The following is a 21,265-nucleotide window of genomic DNA, read 5'->3' on the forward strand; positions in this document are numbered from 1 at the left end:
GTGGAGAAGTTTTGCTCACCTCCCACATGGTGCCCAGAGGTGACACATAACTGTTTGCCAGGCTGTGGAACACACCGTCCGTTGTGTGGATTTGTGCTTAGGCAGAAGCATCTTTTTGAACTGAAAATGGATATGGCATCATGAGTTGTTAAATTAACCAATGGCCCTTTATTCATTTTTAAATGGGGCTGCCGTCTTGCAAACTTTGTGTGCACAATCTTTGTGTTAATTTATCCTGTTTAACATGTGGTGTGTCTGTGCACAGTGAGAAAATAACAGGTGAAATAGTTGCATCGCTTGGAGACAATAAGGTTCTGAAATTTAAAATTTTCAGGATCTCAGAAGGTAGGAAGAAGTCCTTTTTAAAAAATCACAAGTGCTTCAGTTTACGTATCTAAAAATTTAGTTTGAAGGTGATTGCTGTCACTCTTACTGGTTAACATTGGACATAGCATTTATTGTTATCTTTCGAAGCAAGTGATGACACCGTGTTAAATATAAATGGGAAAAAGTAGAAAAACAGGATTGAATAATTGAGGTATGAATGTCATATTACTTGTGATTCTGTGACTGACATCTTACACAATTCTTTGAAAACTTAAGCCACAGGCTATAGCTTTCACCATTTCTTAATATAGGGAAAAGAAATTAATAAGGCTTCATAAAGAATGCATTTTAAGTTAATTACCCGAGCATAAAATCATACCAAGTTATTCTAAAATGCATATAGCATTAGACAAATAATTAATTAAAATGATTTTTTTATTGTTATTCTGCTATGGATAATTTCAGAACTAAAATATTGTGAGGCAATTGCTTTTTAACCTATAGTTGAGTCTAGCCAACATAAGCAGTAACTCTCTTATCTCAAGGTAGGTACTAAAAGCCATCAACCTGCCAGATGTAAATGATGTGTTCGGTGGAATCTTTCAAAAACCACTGAAGGTTGCCTATCAGACAATGTTAGTGTCTGTTCCGTATTTACTAGAGTGATTGTTCTTATTAAAACAATATATATCCATTTTAGAAGATGAAAAAGTATATAAATATTAGATTTGGTGATACTTATGGCCCTTACTGTTCTGTTTTTAAATATGTGAGATACACTTACTTTATACTTACTACTAAATTCATTTAGCACATTGTAATGTCTAGATTTTTGTTAAATCATTTATTCATTTTTAATTACCCTGATTACTTTTAATGAAGGAATTGCTCTGCTTTGAAAGTCTAAGTTTTAAAAGTGCATTTATGTCACTCTTAGGATGCATCTGTCCTCTGAGTGCCACCAGATCCCACTGCAGGCTTCTCAGCTGCTTGCCTAGACCACAAAAGGGTAAATACCCACCTTGGGATAGGTACAGTCTCAATATTATACTTAATTTCTAGTTTGGAAGCCATCCTGAAGATTACCTGTGCTTCATATTGTCAGCTGTGATGACGATGGTGATGCTGTCCTCAGTGTGACGACCTCTGTGCCTCTACTTATCTCTCAGTTAGCTGCCCCCAGACCATTATCCAGCTTGCTGCCCCACCTACACGCGTATCTGGTTATTAGAATTGAACGCATGTCCCTTGCTGCTCTGTGCTTGCGAATGGAAATATGAGGGCAAGGCCTACATTGATCCACTTTTCTCAAAAACTACATGAATTGCTTAATTTCTCCTGAGCAAGTGAACACATTTGTCTTCTGTTTTTTCCTTTTTTCTGATTCACTATGGAATGAGATGGTTTTGAGCACTTTTTATAGAGATCTTATTTTACAAATAAGTAAACTGAGTCTTAGGCCAATTTGCCCAGGAACATCTAAACTTATAAGTGGACGACTTGAAAGCTCATCCCGGGAGTGTTTAACACCAAGACACATCTGTATTCTGTCTTCAGTGCTAATCACCATGCATTAAAACTAAATATCATCAGGTTTGGGTTTTGTACTATCTTGTGTATTTAATATGATAACATCAGACATTCATTAAATTTATCAATGACTTTGACCTAATTTGGAGCATTCTTCAGAAGAGTATGAAATATCCTGGTATGGCAAATGGCATTGACTCTTCAGTTATTACTGACATAGCATTTGTGTCTCTTCACTGTTATCTTTGATAAAATGCATTCACGTGTGGTTTTGCTGGTCCTCCTGCTACAGGGAGACAGGTGCACAAGCAGGTGTGCGGTTCCTTCTGACCTTTTTGTGGATGGAGTGGCCTGCAGGAAATGGGCCAAGGAGAAATATGATGCTTTCTGGTGCCAGTTGCAGTTTCTAAACTATCTTTTTGTGTCAGATTCCAGGAATACTTTTTTAATCCAGTGTAATTTTTCATACATTGTTATCCCTTTTGTGTCCTTTTTTGCCACTGTGACGGATTCAGAGCTACTTCTGTAACCGAGCCACAGAAGCACAGAGCATTTTATGATTATCTGCTCTAGGGAATATTTTGGCAACAAATCCTTTCCCTCAGTTCTCAGCCATTTGGAGTGAAATAATGAGAAAAATAGGTTGTTCTCAGCTAAGGCACTGACCCTTATTAGCTCTGTATCTTCTTAGCGGTATTTCTTTTCTTTACAATTATTAACACAATTTACGTTTCTTTACTCTTATTTAGTGGGGTGTAGCAGTGTTTCTTAGATCACATAATAATTGTGATTTTTTCAGGCTAGATGATGTGTCTATTAAAGTCTCATGTCGGCTCCTTATAAGGTCCTTACGTTTAAAACTTCAAAAAAGTATTAATAAGTGTAGTTGTAATTGTGCTTATCTGTAAACACCTTAAGTCATTCACTGAGTTGGGAGGAAGGAAAGAAGCTCATTTGAGGTAGAAGAAACCGCATGTGAGATCACACAACAAATACGGGAAACTCGTAATGGTTGGACATGCCTAGGATTTCAAACCTGACAGGAAACTGAGGAGATAGGCGGTGTCTATTTATTCATGATCTTAGAGTCCCCTTTAGCCCAATGCTTACACAAAAAGAAGTGGATATAAATGGTTTTCTGGACAGAGTGTGATCTTTTCAGGAGTGATATACTGGGGTACGCTGTTTTGAGCTAAATATTACCAAACAGCTATAATTGAAGATGCTCATAGATGTTTTAATGAGAAACAAGTGAAGTGCCTGTTGGGTTTTCATGTGGAAATATAGGCTGAAGGCTGTTCTCACTGTTTCATTAGAATTTTGATTCTATCCCAGGATGTGGGAGGAGAGAGGAGGGGGATGGGAGGGGAGGAAGTAAGTTTGATGGTGAGAGGGTAAAAGGTAGGACCACACCTATGGAGCATATTGCAAGGGTACGTGTCATAGCTACTAAGTACAGAGTATGAATGTCTTAACTCAATAACTAAGTAGATGAGGTGAAACCCTCATTTGATCTAGTTAACTAAGTAGATGAGGTGAAACCCTAATTTGATCTAGTTAATGATTGAAGCATTCCAAATTGTATATAAGAACAGCACATTGTACTCCATAAATGCATTAATGTTTACAGGATCTATGTGTATATGACTTCATAAACAAAAGAAGAAGAAATAAAAAAGAATTTCGATTCTATAAAACCCCTAGTGTTTAAAGAGCTTTCCTTTTTCTCCGGCACCCCTGCTAGCTGGGCGATGTGATGGTTGACATTGCAAGTAACATCATGTTGGCTGATGAGCGCGTCCTGTGGCTGGCGCAGAGAGAGGCTAAAGCCTGCAGTAGGATTGTTCAGTGCCTGCAGCGCGTGGCTACGTACCGGCTGGCCAATGGTGCTCATGTTTATTCAACAGTAAGTATAATATTATCATTGACTTCCAAGGAAAAAAATTCATTTAAAGCTAATCTAACCCAAAAGAGAGAGAAAGATCTGTTCCCCATTATGAGATGGGGTGTTTTCTCTTTACTCCTGGTTTTTATAGAATTTCCCTTTCTAAAACATTTTCAAAGTGAATTTTGCATTTGAGGAGTGTTTTCTTGGTAACTGAAAAATACTTTGTTAAACCGTAATTTGAATGGGTTTCATCGTGTAATCCACTGAAACTATTTCTGCAATGAAAATCAGAACATTATAGAATTGCCCCACTGGCACATGCATCTGGGCTGGAATATTCTCTGTGGGGCCCTGAGGAGGTTTTGAGAGAATGGCTGACTGTTTGCCTAGGTTTCAATCTCAAAGGAGAACCGGGACGCCTTCCAACACGTGGAAGGTATTGGCATTTTCAGTCAATCCCACTCTTGGGGTAATGAGTGATTAATAAATAATGATCACTCAATTAAATAGTATTAAATTTTATTTATGCTAAATTTCAAACTCTTGCAAATTTGCTTAGTTGAGTGCCTCTTAACTTTTCGTTCTAAAAAAAAAGTGGTAGATCATGACAAATGTGTATTTCCGATCTGGTCTATGATTTTTATTTCCTAATCATTTTAGTGGGCTCACATAGTGTAGAATATTCTACACTTCCTTCTGTGATCTTACACATTTTGAGATTATTATTTCTCCAGGTATTTCTTAGATCTTTTCTGACAATATCGTGTTTTATTGCTACTTTTGCTCAATTAAGTTGAGGATCACTTTCCTGACTAAAAAATAAAATAGAAGCCCATTATTGGCTACTGTCTTTACAACATAGTTTGTGGTAATTTCCTGCTTAGATACATGACCTTACTTGGAACCAGCTTGTCATTTTTATGTCTTCCTGGACATTTAGACCCATTTATTATTATTATTGTCATTTTTTTGCAGTTTTTTTGGCTGGGGCTGGGTTTGAACCCACCACCTCCGGTATATGGGGCCAGCACCCTACTCCTTTGAGCCACAGTTGCTGCCCTATCCTAACCTTTAGTCTTGCTTGTTAGTCATCCTGAAGAATTTCTTTTTCCTCTTGAACCTCATCAGTTCTTCTGAGAACCCAAGGGTATGATAAAGGTCATAGTCAGTATTTGCTCACTATTTTAACACATGAAAAAGGTTCTAGGAAATTACACCTCTTCCTAAAATAAGTAAAGACACAGCTTCAGGGGTACCTCAAGAATGACAGATTTTTTTTCTTTTAACTGAGATTTCATGTGTTGATCATGGTTATTACTTCTTAACAGAGGCTTTGGTGGTTATTTATATGTGTCATTGACCAATAAAAAATTGGAATACACATTATTCATCACTAAATATAATTCAATAAGACTTCTCCCCATGTACACATTGAGAGGCAGGAGCTAACGCAAAGATTTCTTACTTTGGAAAAGCTTGAGAATAAGTATTTTCTGTCCTGTGTATGGGACTTGTTACATTATACCTTTTTGTAATTTTTTAATTGGTATCTTATCTCCCTCATAGATTTTAAGCATCTTGCATGAAAGTCTCATACTTTAAAAAGAAAAAAAAAAAAAGACATTTGTATGTAGTGTCTAGAATGGCACCTGGCCTATGTGGTAGACATATCTTTAATCATGCTTGAAGGATGAAGGGAAATGCCATTTTGTCCATAGAAATTACAGTAAGTCTGAACCTTGCTGGATGTGAACATGCATCTCGTCAGCCCGTCACCTCACATGCCCACTCTGCTGAGGCTCTGACTGATGGTGGTGACTGCTGGTGGTCCTCCAGAGTGTAGGCCTGGCGGCTGTTTGTGTTGACAGCTCATATGTTTTGGTGGACCCCCTCCGTTCACTCTTGCTGGTGAATTCCTTTAAAACTCTAGGGCAAGTGCTGTCTCTTTTTTACCTGATTCGCTTTTTAAATCTATTCATTTTCTTACTATCTGAGCTAGCACCTGCCTTCCATTTCTGAAGACACAGCTTTGGAGTGAGTCTGTGTAAAGTTTTGAATAGTGCAACTTAATGCAAAGAGTTAATTTGATCTCCCTGTGAAAGAAAAAAATGAAGATGGCCTGAGTGTTGAACAGGGTGACTGTTCAGTGCCAAATCAAGTTTTTATTCCTCCTGGTTATTGAGAGGGTCCACTGATGTCTCTTGCTGATTTTTTGTTTAAGAAACTTCCATTTTTTAGCTTATAGTTTTCCCCAAGGTGTTCTTTACATTATTTTTAATTGACTTCTAACGCGTACCTGAACTTCATACTTTATGGCTTCTTTTCCTCTTATTCAGTCTTAGGATAGCCTTTCCATTTCTAGGTCTTTTAGTTTTTTTTTTTTTTTTTTAATTCTGCCAGATATCGATGCAGTGTTTTTGTTTAGTAAGAACCTGGCTTTCTGATTTGACTTATGTACAGTGTTTTGTATTTGAGAAGTCTTTAAAATGCTTCTCCCCTGTATTATAAATCGTTCATAACTCCTGTTTGATTGACTTTTGAAGTATTCACCCAATATTGCTCTGGAAGCTTATGTCATCAAGGCTTCTGGCTTCACTGGGATGACCTGTACCGTGTTCCAGAAAGTGGCAGCCTCTGATCGTACAGGACTTTCGGATTTTGGGAGGCGGGATCCCGATGGAAACCTGGATAAGCAGCTCAGCTTTAAGTGCAACGTCTCCAGTACATTTTCAAGTCTGGCACTAAAAGTATGTTACAGTCTGTTAAAAATAATTTAAGACTTATGTATAGTTAGAGGGCTGCAAATGTTTTGTTTTGTAAAGTAACCGTATTAGAGATTTGGGGGGGAAGTTTTGTTAATTTTGCTAGGGAATTCAGAACAGAAAGAGGCATGTTATAACTTTCCTGGGACCTAAATCTTCTTGCCTCTTGGTTCCCTTTTTCTCCACGCAAAAATGTTAAAAATTACATTTTAGGACTGCAATAGTATAAAGGGAAATATATATTGCGTATTAAACCATTTTCTTTGACCTAAACATTTATTTCTTTTTGCTCCTGATTTTGAGACATTAAAATGTTTTCTGGGCCCCTAAAAGTGTTGGGTGCCCTTGGCACTGTGCTCAGAGTGCCTCGTGCAGAAGTCAGCCCTGGGGACAGGTGTCAGGCGGGTCCTGTTTCGAGGCTTTGGGCAAAGAACAAATTAATCATATATCTTGGGAAAAAAATGTGTTTCACTGGAGCAAGCACAGTGAAAGCATTTTTATTGATTTTTACAATGGAGGATTTAGATGTGTTCCACTAAAAACACATTGAAGCAAATAGTGGGGGCATAAATCTAGCCCCCTGATGGAACTGTATTTTTCCCATTTGGCTCTGTGTCCTCATATGTAATTGTGGTCTCTGTTTTTTTTTTTGAGGTAGAGTCTCACTATGTTGCCCTCGGTAGAGTGCCATGGCGTCACAGCTCACAGCAACCTCAAACTCTTGGGCTTAAGTGATTCTCTTGCCTCAGCCTCCCAAGTAGCTGGGATCCCAGGTGCCTGCCACGATGCCTGGCTGTTTTTTTTTTTTTTTTTTTTTTGCAGTTGTCATTGTTTATTTTAGCTGGCCCAGGCTGGGTTCAAACCTTGGTGTATGTGGCTGTCGCCCTACCCACTAAGCTATGGGGTGCCGCCCTTCTCTGTGGTATTTAATTACCCAGTACTCTCCTTAATTCTGGCTTACCCCTGAATGACATCACCAATGGTATTCCAAGCAGACATTTTCATGGCTGCATAGTCATTGACTGAACCGGTGTTCTGGGACACGTAAATCCTCAGTAAGTAGCGAAGAATGAAGAATGTGCATTTTTTCATTCTTTATCCTGGTGACCTCCACGAAGAGAGGCCATTTGCTAAATTTAGAAATAACCTAACTGTCCAATACAATTTCAGCAGGGTCAAAATGTCTGATAATAATGTAATTACTTGGTACCATATACTCAGAGCAAAATTGTCAAGATTTATCTGTTCATACTTTCTGGCCCTATGAAAATATATGAAAATAGCCTTGATGTGTGTCACACTTTATGGGGGCAAGACATGATTGCAAGAGGGACTTTGCCTAACAATTGCAATCAATGTAACCTGGCTTATTGTACCCTCAATGAATCCCCAACAATAAAAAAAAAAAAAAAGAAAGAAAATATATGAAAATACTTGTTGCAGAGTGATGCCTGTGGCTCAGTGGGTAGGGTGCTGGCCTCATATACCAAGGGTAGCGAGTTCGAACCTGGCCCCAGCCAAACTGCAACAAAAAAATAGCTGGGCATTGTAGCAGGCTGTTTGTTGAGGCTGAGGCAAGAGAACCACCTAAGCCCAGGAGTTGGAGGTTGCTGTGTGACTCCATGGCACTGTACTAAGGGTGATAAAGTGAGACTCTGTCTCTAAAAAAAAAAAAAAGAAAGAAAGAAAATACCTGTTGCACCCAGCCACCCAGCCATACTTCTCAGACCGGCTCAGCTTTCCTTACTGTGCCTTTCATTGGTAAGAACATATCACAAGAGTCACAGGTACAGCAACGCAGAGACACCCATGAGGAGAAGGTGTGTGTTTTTGGAGGAGCACTTAAAATTGATGAACACTTCTGTCTTAGACGACCACAGTTTGTAGAAAGGGATTAAAAATGATGAAACCCTACGTGTCATCAATGTCACAACCTTCCTTGGATGTTCAACTCTGGGTAAGGAAAGTTTCTACCTGCTAAAGTAGAAAGCTTTAAAAGAACACTCAGATTTGTCAATTTCATACTATTCTGTCCTCTCAAGAACATCTCATGGCCAGAGACCAAGGACACCTTATACTATTATTCATACCTCATAGGTGGACATGATTAGACCAAATGAAAGAGGGGCACATCCTTCACGACACCAAATTAGTTAACATTTCTCATGTTAACAGTATAAAATATACTTAAGCTTCAGTTACATTTTATACCTTACAACAGATAGGACACTGTTTACTCTTTCTGTGCATCCTTTTTTTTTCTTAATCCCTTGAACGTACTAACTAGACAAGTTGAACATCCAAGGATTGATTGCATTATCTTTAAATGGGAGTTTGTGAAGTAAAACCCAGGAAAAGTGGTCCTTGGTTACCAGTGGGTCCTGCCTCCTTCTGGAGTCACTGCCCTCCATGACCTGGGTTGGACTCTCCTATATTTTCCAAACCATTGTAACTTCTCACTTCGTCTCTTTATCTCTTGACTTTTTCTCAAAAATCCATCTTTCCCATATAGATGTGTCTACCTAGGCCTGACATTTGGCCAACATGTATCAGTACAATCACCCCAGATAGTAAAATGTTGAAACACTTCCTCATTGTCTAACAGCACAGCTGCTACCCGAGTCTGAGGAGTCCTCAGCCATGCTGGTTCTTCTGTTGGGAACCCCTCCCTGTCCCATTTTTAACAAGTTGCGGGGCACCGGCCTACGAAGTAGAAGGTCTCTACAATAGCAAATAATACCAGAGCTCTGTGATAGCGTTCATTTCAGGTGTTTTTACACTCATCAGTTTTTACCATGAAAATTAGAACTGAGGTTGATTCTTAGAAGAGAAAACATGGCCAAGTTCTAGATTTTGGTTGGTAAATCAGTTACTGTAAGGCACTTCTGTTCTCCCGCGTCCTGAGGTCCTCCACGCTGCTTTAGTCATGGTGAACAAAACACCCGGACTGATCCCTAGCCTTTGGTGCTCTCTTCCTGGTCATGATCCCATCTGGTCCTCACCACCATTTGTCAGAAAGACCATTAGCTACGTTTGACAGATGAGACTCAAGGAGGTTAAACACAATTGTGCAGTGTTGACCTGCTGGTAAATGCTGGGGCTGGGGCCCAAATCCTGCTTTCCTGTTTCAGAGCCTACATTCTCCTTTCCTTGGCACATGGCCTTTCAGTAATAAATATCAGAATCCAAAAACCTGTACAGTAGAACCTCCATAGTTGACCACCTTCCTACTTTGACCGCCTCAGTAAGTTGACCTCATATTCATGGCCACTGTACTGTGCAGTGTGCGTGATGGCACAGAAAAACGTTAAGAGTGCTCAAAGCACCGTACCCAGCCTAGAAGACCTTTTTTTAAACTTGTAGATAGTATAGATATTATTTCCTTTTTTAACTTCCTTTTAGAAAGTGTTAGGTATGATATTTTTAAAAATCAATTTGATTTATCACTACTAAGACGTCCCCAAAGAGCTGAGCTTTCAAGTCATTTTGCACTCACACAAAAAAACTATTTTATGAATTTGTCGTATTTAAGCTTATTAATAAGTGTTCATTATGTAATGCTTTATCAGCATTTTGAACTTTTAACTAATGGATCTGTTTATGTTTTTCTCTTGGTATATGCCATCAGATTATGAGAAATTTATTAGATTAGCAAATGAATTTATAAAAATTTATTGACATAACATTACATTTGTATGTGAGAAGAGCAGAAATCTTTTTTAGGTATTTTCTTAGGCAAAATATGTCTACTAAAATTATTCTTGGCATCTTCAATATAAAGGTAATACATTCAAACTTCCCCAAATCATTTAGAAGCTACTATGAATATCTGCTTCTTTTCTAACATTACATCACGGCAGCTAAATAATTCTAAAATCAGTCATTTGCTTAAATAGAACCCTTTTTTAAACAGTAAACATGCCATACAGACTTTATTAATTTCATAATAAGGGAGCTATTTTTATCAAATACACATGTTAGAAACTATGAACATACGGGTTTCAAGAAATGAATGAGATTGTCTGTACCCTAAATGCTGACTTCCAGCTAGAGGAGCAGGCAGTGAGTGAGTCCGTGAGGCTGCAGGCTTTTGTCAGGACAGAGATGTGTGCAGAGTGAATCCGGAAGAAGGAGCAGCTAAACCAGAAAAGCAGTGTTCTGAGCAGACGTAATTAATCGTCCACAGAAGCCCTATTTTAAGGGCTCTGTGTAATATCTTGCTGCTGGCTGCTAGCCTTTCTTATTCCGATTTATTCTTTCCACTGCACAAGTTCTAGGAGTTTTCCAGGCAATAGAATCTTGGAGCATTTCAGCTAGGGACACGTCGTGTGCAGTGTGCATGATGGGGTAGGAGAAACATGGGATAAGTCAACACTTGTTAAACTCAGCGTGGCTGTGTTATAAGTTGTGGTAGAGACGTGTGGGGAGATGATTTGAGAAATAGATCTTAGTCAAATTATGTGGTGTACTTAGGATTTGGAGGTTGTACAAAAATTAAAGAACAAGGTCTTATTTAAACTGGAATAAGATCATCAGATTTGTTTAAGTAGAAATTCTTTTGACAAAATGAGCATTGAATCGGAAGGAAACCAGTTGGTGGCCAAGAAAAACTTTGTAATAAATTCATAAATTAGGGAGGTTTTTTGTTTTTTTTTTAAGGATAGTTAATTGTTTGTTTCTTTCGTATATACCCTTTTTCTTGTATGTTGAATAATTTATCATTTAAAAATCCCCGAGAAAGAAATCTAAAAAATATTCAGTGATCAGTGAGCATTTTCAGTTAATCTTGTTATTATGTTTTTCTAATATGTTTTCTTAGTGGCAAGGAAACTTCTGCTAAGAATTTGCTGAATCTAAATTTCTATTATGTTTGTGTAATTTTACTCTTTTGTTGTTTGACTGTTTGAATTCATCATAAATCACCGTAAAGTTCTGTTAGCCCAAATTAATTATACTTACATTTGTGCTTAGAAATGCCAGTTTGGTGTTATAAAATTGATTCGGGTGGTCACTAAGATCCTTAATCTGTTTAATGCCATCTACTTCCACAATACACACTGTCGCAGGAAAATTAAGTTTGTAATGTGAACTAATCTTGTTTGCTTGATAACCTCTTTGAAATGGAGTTTGCATTTCTATTTTGTATTTCTTTTGTTCTATGATGTTATGTGGTGTTCTGACATTTCCCCTTCATTGTTAATATATTTTTAAATGTGAAATTATATGTATAATTTTAAAAAATGTATTCAGTATGTAATTAGAAAACTTCAGTCACTGACTTTTTCTTTTTTTGGTTTTCTACATATTAATATAGCCACATTTTGCCCCCCTTCTCCCCTTTTATGTGTGTATTTTCAGAATACTGTTGTGGAGGCTTCTATTCAGCTTCCTCCTTCCCTTTTCTCACCAAAGCAAAAAAGAGAAGTCAGAACAACTGATGATTCTGCCTATAAGCTGCAGCTCATTGCTTTCCGCAATGGAAAGCTTTTTCCAGCCACTGGAAATTCAACCAATCTGGCTGATGACGGAAAACGACGCACAGTGGTTACCCCCGTGATTCTCACCAAAATAGGTTTGTGTGTGACACACGTTACCCCCTAGTTACTGGACAGTGTGGCTTTAGAGTTGACTTCCCCCCCCCCAAGGCTTAGCTTTGTCCTTTTCTCTTTTTAATGAGTCACCAGTGAAGAAAGTTCTTGCAGAGTCCCCACTCGTGTAGGAGTTGGCATTGAATTGTTTATGAAGTTTGTTGAAGAAATATTTTTCTTTCTCATTTCCTCCAGATGGTGTGAATGTCGATACCCACCACGTCCCAGTGAATGTGACACTGCGTCGAATCGCGCACGGAGCAGATGCTGTTGCAGCCCAGTGGGATTTTGGTTTGCTGAACGGACAAGGAGGCTGGAAGTCAGACGGGTGCCGCATTCTCCACTCAGACGAGAACATCACCACCATCCAGTGCTCCGCCCTCAGTAACTACGCAGTTTTAATGGTATGGCAGGGGTTAACCTGATGCATAAACACTCAGTGTTCTGATTTTCCCCTCTGCATAATTAAGCTCAAACGAAGATTTTTTTTTTTAACTTTTAACATAATTTACTCCTTTGAATTATGTAAGGGATGATGTTTGGTGTAGTTCTGATTAGAAAGGGAAACTGAGTTACTATCAAGTGAAATGTATGGGATTACATTTCATATAATAAATTTTAATAAACCTTATAAGGGAATTAATTCTTTGACTTTAAAATTTGGAGAGGTCTTGGATTTACAAAGACAAGTTCTCTACACCTAGAAAGCGTCATTTACTTGCTCAAGGATACATATTGAATCAAATGTTGAATCAACGTTGTCAGATTTGTCATTGTCACCCTTGGTAGAGTGCTGTGGCATCACAACTCACAGCAACCTCCAGCTCTTGGGCTTAGGTGGTTCTCTTGCCTCAGCCTCCTGAATAGCTGGAACTACAGGTGCCTGCCACAACACTTGCCTATTTTTTGTTGCAGTTTGGTTGGGGCTGGGTTCAAAACTGCCACCCTCAGTATATGGGGCTGGCACCCTACTCACTGAGCCACACGTGCCACCCAACACAAAGAATATCTTTACAATAGTAATGCCAATCAGTCTAATGTTGTTTTCTGTTACTTCCCCTTGTTAACAAGCTGAGTATCCCTCCTTAGAATGGGTACAGGCAAAACTTACTAAAGGCAGAATACAAATGTCTACATACAATAACTAAGAAAATGCCATGAAGGCTATGTTGAATAGTTCGATGAGAATATTTCAGATTGTATATGAAACTAGCACACTGTACCCCTTGATTGCACTAATGTACACAGCTATGATTTAACAATAAAAAAATAAAAAATAAATAAAATGCTTGAGATCAGAAGTGTTTCAGATTTCAGATATTTTTGGATCCTGTAATATCTGTATTATATTATACTTACCAGTTCAGCATTCCTGATTTGGAAATCTGAAATCTGAAGTGTTCTATGTGGCATTTCCCTGGAGTGTCATATCATTTTTTTTTTTTTGTTTGTTTGTTTGTTTTTGTAGAGACTCAGTCTCATTGTACCGCCCTTGGGTAGAGTGCCGTGGCGTCACATGGCTCACGGCAACCTCTAACTCTTGGGCTTACGCGATTCTCTTGCCTCCGCCTCCCAAGCAGCTGGGACTACAGGCGCCCACCACAACGCCCGGCTATTTTTTTTTGTTGTTGCAGTTTGGCCAGGGCTGGGTTTGAACCCGCCACCCTCAGCATATAGGGCCGGCGCCCTACTCACTGAGCCACAGGCGCCGCCCCATATCGTTTTTCTAGAAGTTTTAGAATTAGGCTTATTTTGGATTTGGACTTTTGGATTGGGGATACTCAAACTGTAATCTTTTTGGTAAAATAACTGGTTATTGATGTACAGGAGCAAGTCTTTTTATTAATGAGGTATTTAAGCCATTCTGAACCCTGAGCAGATAATTATGAAATTAAGCATGGTAGTTGTTATTTTACATGATAGTTATTGGAAGAAACTGACATCATGGAGTGCATTTGGAGTGTAGTGGAAAGAATTACTGATTAGTCTGAAAGACATTTCCCAGAAACAGTTTGACGTTAGGCAGGGTGTGAGGACTTCTATGCTTCTGTTTCTAATTCCGGCTATAAATCTGTTATCTAAACAATATTTTATCAAAGTAATAATCTTGAGACTAATAAGTTACCCCTAAAGTCTCTATGCATGGGGAACATGTAGCTAAATGTACCTTTATTTACAAGATAGTCATTACAAAATTTTGTAGAGAATATTTCTCACATGTAGATAATATTTTCTAAAACTTTGTAGTGAATATTTTGTATTCATTTGGTTCCAATAACCCATTTCCCCTATGCATGATGACTTTAAGTATGACTTTGGGATACCCTGTATCTCATTTTGTGAATTTTTCTTTTCTTAAATAAACAGAATTTACTAATTGACATGATCTTGAAGCAAGCCTGAATTATCATAAATTTTCCTCAATTCTTTTTGATTTTCTTTGCCACTCATTTCCCTTTCCCTTTCTCAGTACACTGGTCACACAGGCAGAGAAGTGAGTGGATTCATAGGACAAAAGGATGATCTTTTCAGGAATATCATTAAGCATATCATACAACTGTCAGCGCATATTTGAACATGTATGTGTTTCAACCTGGCTGACAGTGGGTGTATTCTGTACTGCTTAGACTTATACAGTTGAATGTGTATAAGTCTTTTATTTGTAAAAGTCATTGATCCGTTTGGGCTTAACGTTATGTTAACAATTTACGATTCTCTTCATAAATGGAAGGTGTCTTGATTTCTGTAAGTCTGAGTCTGGTTTCTGTCAAGTTCACATTTTGTTATCCTGTAGTCACCTTTTAAATTAAAGCATGAGGCATTAATTAAAGTAGGAGGCATTTTCTCTTTCAGTTTAAAAGTTTTCTTGTTCATGTTTAAGTATAAAATTATCTGAAACTTTGATATCTGAAAAAGCGATAATAATACAGACATAGTATAAAATTTATATACCAGTTAACTAGAAAAATTCACACAAAATAAGTGAAACAAAAATCACATTAAAAGGTATTTTATAAGCTTTGCTATGATACTATACCCTGTGAAACTTTTATTTTTGTTTAATACTAGTTTAAAGCACTTTTTAAAAACTTCCTAGCTGTTCTTCTAAACTATTTAAATTAGTATAATCCTTTTCTGGAAGGAATAAGCTATTCTTTTATCTTGCAGACTGTTAATAATTAAAAAAAAAATTATACACGATTCTTTAAAGCTAAAATACAGTACTAAGATTTTTTTTTCTATTTCCAAAGAACACTCTTTTCTCAAATGTAACTGTGCCACCTAGAGGCAGCAATGTGAAATGTATCTGAAATTGTTGACAAAATTTATAAATAAAGTTAGTATGTGGGAGTTAGAGTTAATGAAATTATACCCACTCTTAAGTTGTGGCTACCATAGAAAACTGTCTTTTAAAAACTGTGGATTAACATCTTTTTTTCTTATACTACATGTTTTTGAATAAGTAAAATCTCCATTTTTCTCGAATACCATCTTAATATATGTAGCAAGTTTAAATTCTAATCTTGAGATACTGTCAATAAACCTTTTTTGCTCTGGTTTTGAAAGAATTTTGTATTAAAAAATAAAGAGACATAAAGAATGTATTTGTTCCCAAGTCTGGAATAGATGCCCTAGTTTGGTTTCATATACATCCTGCTATAATCATATACTAAGGAATCCAGAGAGAAAAGTTAAGCAAAGATTAGATGTGCTTGAATGATATGATCAGAAATAGTCACTTGGAACAGACGAGTTACAAACACTGATGCCGATAGGAAAAAACAAACACAACTGAACAGAAAGTCGGAGGATAACTAGGTTCATGCTATGTAGAAGTTATTACTTTAATTAGTAGTCGTGAAGATAATTGCTATACCTTGATTCTCTTTTATTATTACATACACCTAGAAATAGGACAATAGAGACCACCCATTTGTTACTCTTTTCCTAATGTTTTAAATTTGTGTATGTAAAACATCCTGAATGAAAGCAAACTTCAGTTTTAATTACTCTGTAATTGAACATGAATGCTAGCAATGTTTCTATTTAAATGATTTTTAGATAGGTACTATATTCATATGGATCAAGTGTTTTGATTATTTCCACATATTAACGTTTAGTGTAAACTTGAACTCCCATCACCATCCTAGGTAACTACCGTCAGTGTCTTGCAATATTTGGGGAGACTTTTGTGCATATTGAAACAATGAATATTTAGTTCTATTTTCTCCCATTGTTTGCACAGAGGTTGCAAGCTACATACGTTGTTCTAAACCACTTTTTTTCTGTGGAACATTGTAAACTAGGACGATGATGACTATGAGGATATATTTGAAAGAAGATGACGGTGATGGTGTCTAATGTTATTAAGCACTTATGTTAATATGTCAAGCACTTCACTGGTCATATGCATTCATTTATTTTCTCTTGGTGCAGTTAGCGTCTGTGGAGAACTATATTTTTCATTTGCTAGCTTAGTTATTTTACTAAGCTTTGTTCATATAGAAGGGTAACTAAGATCACTGGTGATGGGTGGTTGTGTAAGTTCTAGAAGGCAGAGAATTTTTACATTCACTTTTTCTACTAACAGGTGTCTTGTAGGACTGTTTTTGTACAGTGTGTCTAGTTATGATGTATTATCACAAAGCCTGCTTTTGTTTAATACTTTGATTGTAAATAATTTGATTCAGATTTCTTTTCTCTTTCTCATTGTTCGTCTCTTATTTGTTCATTATTCTAATATCCTAAAATTGTCAATTGTCTTCAATAGTTTTATATTCTTTTATATTTCCCAGTCTAACCAGCTCCAGTGGTCTTTTTTTTTTTTCTTTTTAAGAAAGTAGGAATGGATTTACAAGTTTTAAACAGTTACGTTTTAAATGGTTAATTACCTGCATGATAGTCTCAATTTGCCTTTTGGCCTGCGGAGTCAAAAATATTTATTATCTGGTCCTTTATATCATTGTGTAGGTCAGTTTTTCCACAGGGGTTCTCTTTGCATGTGATGAGGTCAAACTTGCCCCTGTAGGATTAAATACTAAAATATATAAGGAACTAAAACAAGTTAACATCAGAAAAACAAATAATTTGATTTTAAAAAATGGGCAAATGATCTGAATAGACATTTCTCAAAAGAAGATACGTACGCAGCCGACAGGTATGAAAACATGTCCCACGTAACACTAATCATCAGGAAAATGCAAATCAAATCACAACGAAGTAACATCTCACCCCAGTCAAAATGGGCTATTGTCAAAAAAGACAAAAAATGACAGATGATGGTGAGGTTACCGAGAAAGGGGGACTCTCCCAACTGTTGGAGGGAATGTAAGTTAATACAGCCATTCTTGGAATACAGTATGGGAAGTTCCTCACAGAACTAAGCAGAGAATGACCATATGATCTAGCTATATCACTCCTGGAAGAAAATAAAATCACTTAAGTCAAAGAGATCTCTATTCTCTCCTGTTTATTAAAGCACTGTTCACAATGGCCAAGATAGAGCATTGTCCCCACTAGGCATCAACAGATGATGGGGTACAGAAAATGGACTATTATCCAGCCATTAAAAAAAAAGGAAATCTAATCACTTGTAGCAACATAGATGAGCATGGAGGACAGTGTATTTAGTGAAAAAAGCCATGCGTAGAAAGACCAATATGTAGGGGCTAAAAATGTGAGACTCGTGGAAGCAGAGAGTTAGAATGATGGTTACTAGAGGCTAGGAAGGAAAGGGGTGGTAAGGGAAATGAAGAAAGCTTGGTTAATGGGTACAAAATACAGTTACATAGAAGGAATTTAAGTTCTAATGTTTGTTAGCACAGCAGGGTGACTAGTTAACATGATTTATTGTGTATTTCAAAGTAGCTGTGAGAGATTTAGATTATATTCAACACAGAGATATGATCTATGTTTGAGAGGATGGATAGCCTGATTATCCTGATTTGGTCATAACATATTGTATGTATATATTAAAATATCACATGCACGTAAATGTGTATGATTTTTATGTATTAATAAAAAAAATCTTGAGGAAAAAGATGGCTTTGTAGAAGCAGTGCTCTAGGTGACCAGAACAGAGGTGCCGTGTCTTTCTGTGGCCATTGCTTGACATTTTAAGGGCCATTGCCCTGTGTTTCAACATCTAGTTTCTTTCTCATTCTGTGTCACGTTTGTTTGGCTTTTGAAAAATACCGATTTCTTTTAAAATTGAATATTATCTACGTATGTTTTGAGAACTAAGCGCTCAGTCTGATGTCTTCTTAGACGATGTTCAGCTCTCCAGTTTTGTTATTCTCTGCCAAGCGTCGTGGAAGACACTTTCACACACTTTTTTTCTTCCCTTTCTCCTACCCCTTAGGGTGATTCTCTGTTTTGTAGGGAGGTAACTGCTCCAAATCATGTAGCTAGGACCTGGCAGCTTCCTATTGAACCGTTCCTACAGCAGTGAAAAGCAGGCAGTGCATGAAAGAAATCTAGAGGCTAAATCCTAGGTATTGAAAAGTTTATCATCAGTTATTAATTCTGTACTGGGTGGAAGCTTTTCATAGAAATTGAGGGCAAATGTGTCTGTTCTTATTGGGGTCTAACTAGTTTTCATTGCTCAGCATTCTTTTCCCACCCGTACTATGGACTTTCAACAGGATGCAGATACCTTGAGGCTGTACACCATTGACTCCTATTGTGGGTATCACACAAAGGCAGATTGCTCAGAATTGGTCATGGTAGGCTTTCCCCTGTTTTTTCCCCCGTTATGTTCTTAATTTATAGACTGTAAGCCCTCCAAAGGTGCAGACCAGGTTCTATCTCTGCACGTCTGGCTCGTGGCTCTGCACCTGGGCATTGTGGGTACCCACTTAACATTGGTCAAGTAAATAAGTGACTTACAAGTTTGAGGCTTATCACGGTGTAGTGGAATAGTCCAGTTGAAATTCAGTTTTTTTGTGTTCCATCTCCAGCTTCTCATTTACTGTGATTTTTGTCAGATTTGTGTCATTAACTATTTAGCATTTGTTAAAGTGTCCTGATATGATCTTTTTAGATCTATAGTTACATATTGTCAACTTCCAGTTCTCTTTTTTTTGCAGTTTTTGGCCAGGGCTGGGTTTGAACCCGCCACCTCTGGCATATGGGGCCGGCGCCCTACTCCGCTGAGCCACAGGCACCGCTCAACTTCTAGTTCTCTCCTGGGAAACTTGCCCCTTCCCTCCATGCTCTGTTGAGGCTAGTCTCCATTTCCATGTCTGCTTATCACCCATTTACTTCTTTTCTCCATTTAGCTTTTTTTTTTGAGATCAATCAAGAGTTTCTTGATTAAAGACACATTTACTATGGACTCCTTCCATGTCCAGCTGTCACTTTTTAGCTTCTCTAAGAGCTTTTTTAGCTTCTCTAAGAGCCAGTGCAGAAAGAATTTAGTGAAGGGACCTGGCAAACCTATAGTTTTGACTCTCACATCCAGTTTTTTGGCATGGTGGCCATGGTGGAGGGGTCTTCCCTGTCTGCTGTGTTCCTTTATGAGGGGGGTAATACTAAGATTCCATTGTTTTAGAGAGGCAGTGTCTGCCTTGTGTTTGAGAGCATCGATGCCACAGCCACGTTCCTTTTCATCTCGCTTTCATGCACGTAACTTCTCTGTGCCTCCATTTTTCAAGCTTTAAAATGGGCTCGTAGAATTACTTTATACAAAGTGCTAGACATGGTCAATGCCTGAATTATGGTAAATGCTCTATAAGTGAACTTGTTGTTATGGTTTATTGATTTGTGAGCTCTTATGGGATCTTTCTTCTTTGCTGTCGTAACTGTTCTGGGCTTATCTTCATTACATATACTATTTTGATCTAAGTATACATCTCTTCTCTCCTGTGACCTGGAGCTCTTCAAGGGCAGGAACCATGTCTTACCAGTAATGTCCCCAGTGTTCCATTGGCATTTGTGGGACTTAAAGTTTAACTTGACTATCGACGGTTAGGGGGATCTGTTCAGGCTTGGTAGACGGTGAGAAGTTGCTCTCGTTGTGACTCAGCAGCTGAACAGAAGGAGTGGTAAGTGGTCCGAGAGGACATGAAAGAAGGATGAGGTCCGTGGCAGCCCCTCCTGAGTCACTCCCAGGTGGGCTGCTGTTCCCTGTGTGTTCCTGTCATAGGATCATCAGTGCTCCATGTTACAGAGTCCATGGTCTGGTGTAGAGGAGGGTTATGCATAAGCAGGTAATGCGGCTGAAGTTAGGAAAGCAAAGTAATGTGTGAGGAAAATAGCATGACACATTAATTCTAGAATAAAATGAAGAGACATAAGGGCCAGAGTTTGGGTTTATCAATGTGTTTTATCACTAAAAAATCTCAGTGGTTAAAAGTCCAGACAAGTGCTGTTAGATTGATTCTCTCTTTTCCCCTCAGGATTTGACAGGAACTGAACTCTACACCCAGGCGGCCAGTCTCTTGCACCCTGTGGTTTACACCACTGCCGTCATCCTCCTTTTGTGTCTGCTGGCCGTTGTTGTCAGTTACATATACCATCACAGGTAAGAGGTGAACCTTGACAGCAGGTCTGTGATTTGATTGGAGGACTTCATTTCACATTCTGGTGGGATAAAACGGAGTTTGAGAATCCTCAAAGATCTCACATTAAACCTCCCATTTGACTCTGCAATCCCACTATTAGGCACCTACCCAGAAGAAAACAAATAATAATTTTATCATAAGGACATTGGCACTAGATTGTTTATTGCAGCTCAATTTATAATATCCATAATGTGGAAATAACCTAAATGCCCATCAACTCAGGAATGGATTAACAAATTGTCATACATGCATACTATTCAGACATGAAAAAGATGGTGACCACGTCTTTTGTAATATCCTGGATGGACTGGAAACACATCTTCTTAGTAAAATATACAAGAAGGTAAAAGCAATTATCCAATGTACTCAGTACTAGTATGAAGCCAGTAGGCAATCTGATGTATGCCCATATCGATGAAAAACTCATTTCATTTCAAGTTTGTGGGAGGGGGTTGGGATGCTCTCACTGAATTGGCATGGGGTGGAGGTGTTTGACACACCTTTTGTGTGGGGGACATAGCCACAAGAGGGATGCTACCTAATAAAATCAAATATTTTGACCTAGTTGTTTGTACTCTCACATTAACCTGAAATAAATTTACTTAA

General features: G+C 37.9%; 1 protein-coding gene across 2 annotated transcripts in view; it reads left to right on the forward strand.

The window, feature by feature from the left end:
- Positions 1 to 21,265, forward strand: part of ADGRA3 (adhesion G protein-coupled receptor A3) — a 105,729-nt gene that overhangs the window by 71,926 nt on the left and 12,538 nt on the right. For both annotated transcript variants that reach the window (XM_053577782.1, XM_053577783.1), the window contains 5 exons: positions 3,602 to 3,763; positions 6,289 to 6,492; positions 11,866 to 12,079; positions 12,291 to 12,499; positions 20,495 to 20,619. In XM_053577782.1, coding sequence (XP_053433757.1) covers positions 3,602 to 3,763; positions 6,289 to 6,492; positions 11,866 to 12,079; positions 12,291 to 12,499; positions 20,495 to 20,619 — 914 coding nt within the window. The remainder of the gene's footprint in view (positions 1 to 3,601; positions 3,764 to 6,288; positions 6,493 to 11,865; positions 12,080 to 12,290; positions 12,500 to 20,494; positions 20,620 to 21,265) is intronic.

The sequence above is a fragment of the Nycticebus coucang genome, chromosome 23 (assembly GCF_027406575.1).
Source record: "Nycticebus coucang isolate mNycCou1 chromosome 23, mNycCou1.pri, whole genome shotgun sequence".
NCBI classification, from domain to species: Eukaryota; Metazoa; Chordata; class Mammalia; order Primates; family Lorisidae; genus Nycticebus; species Nycticebus coucang.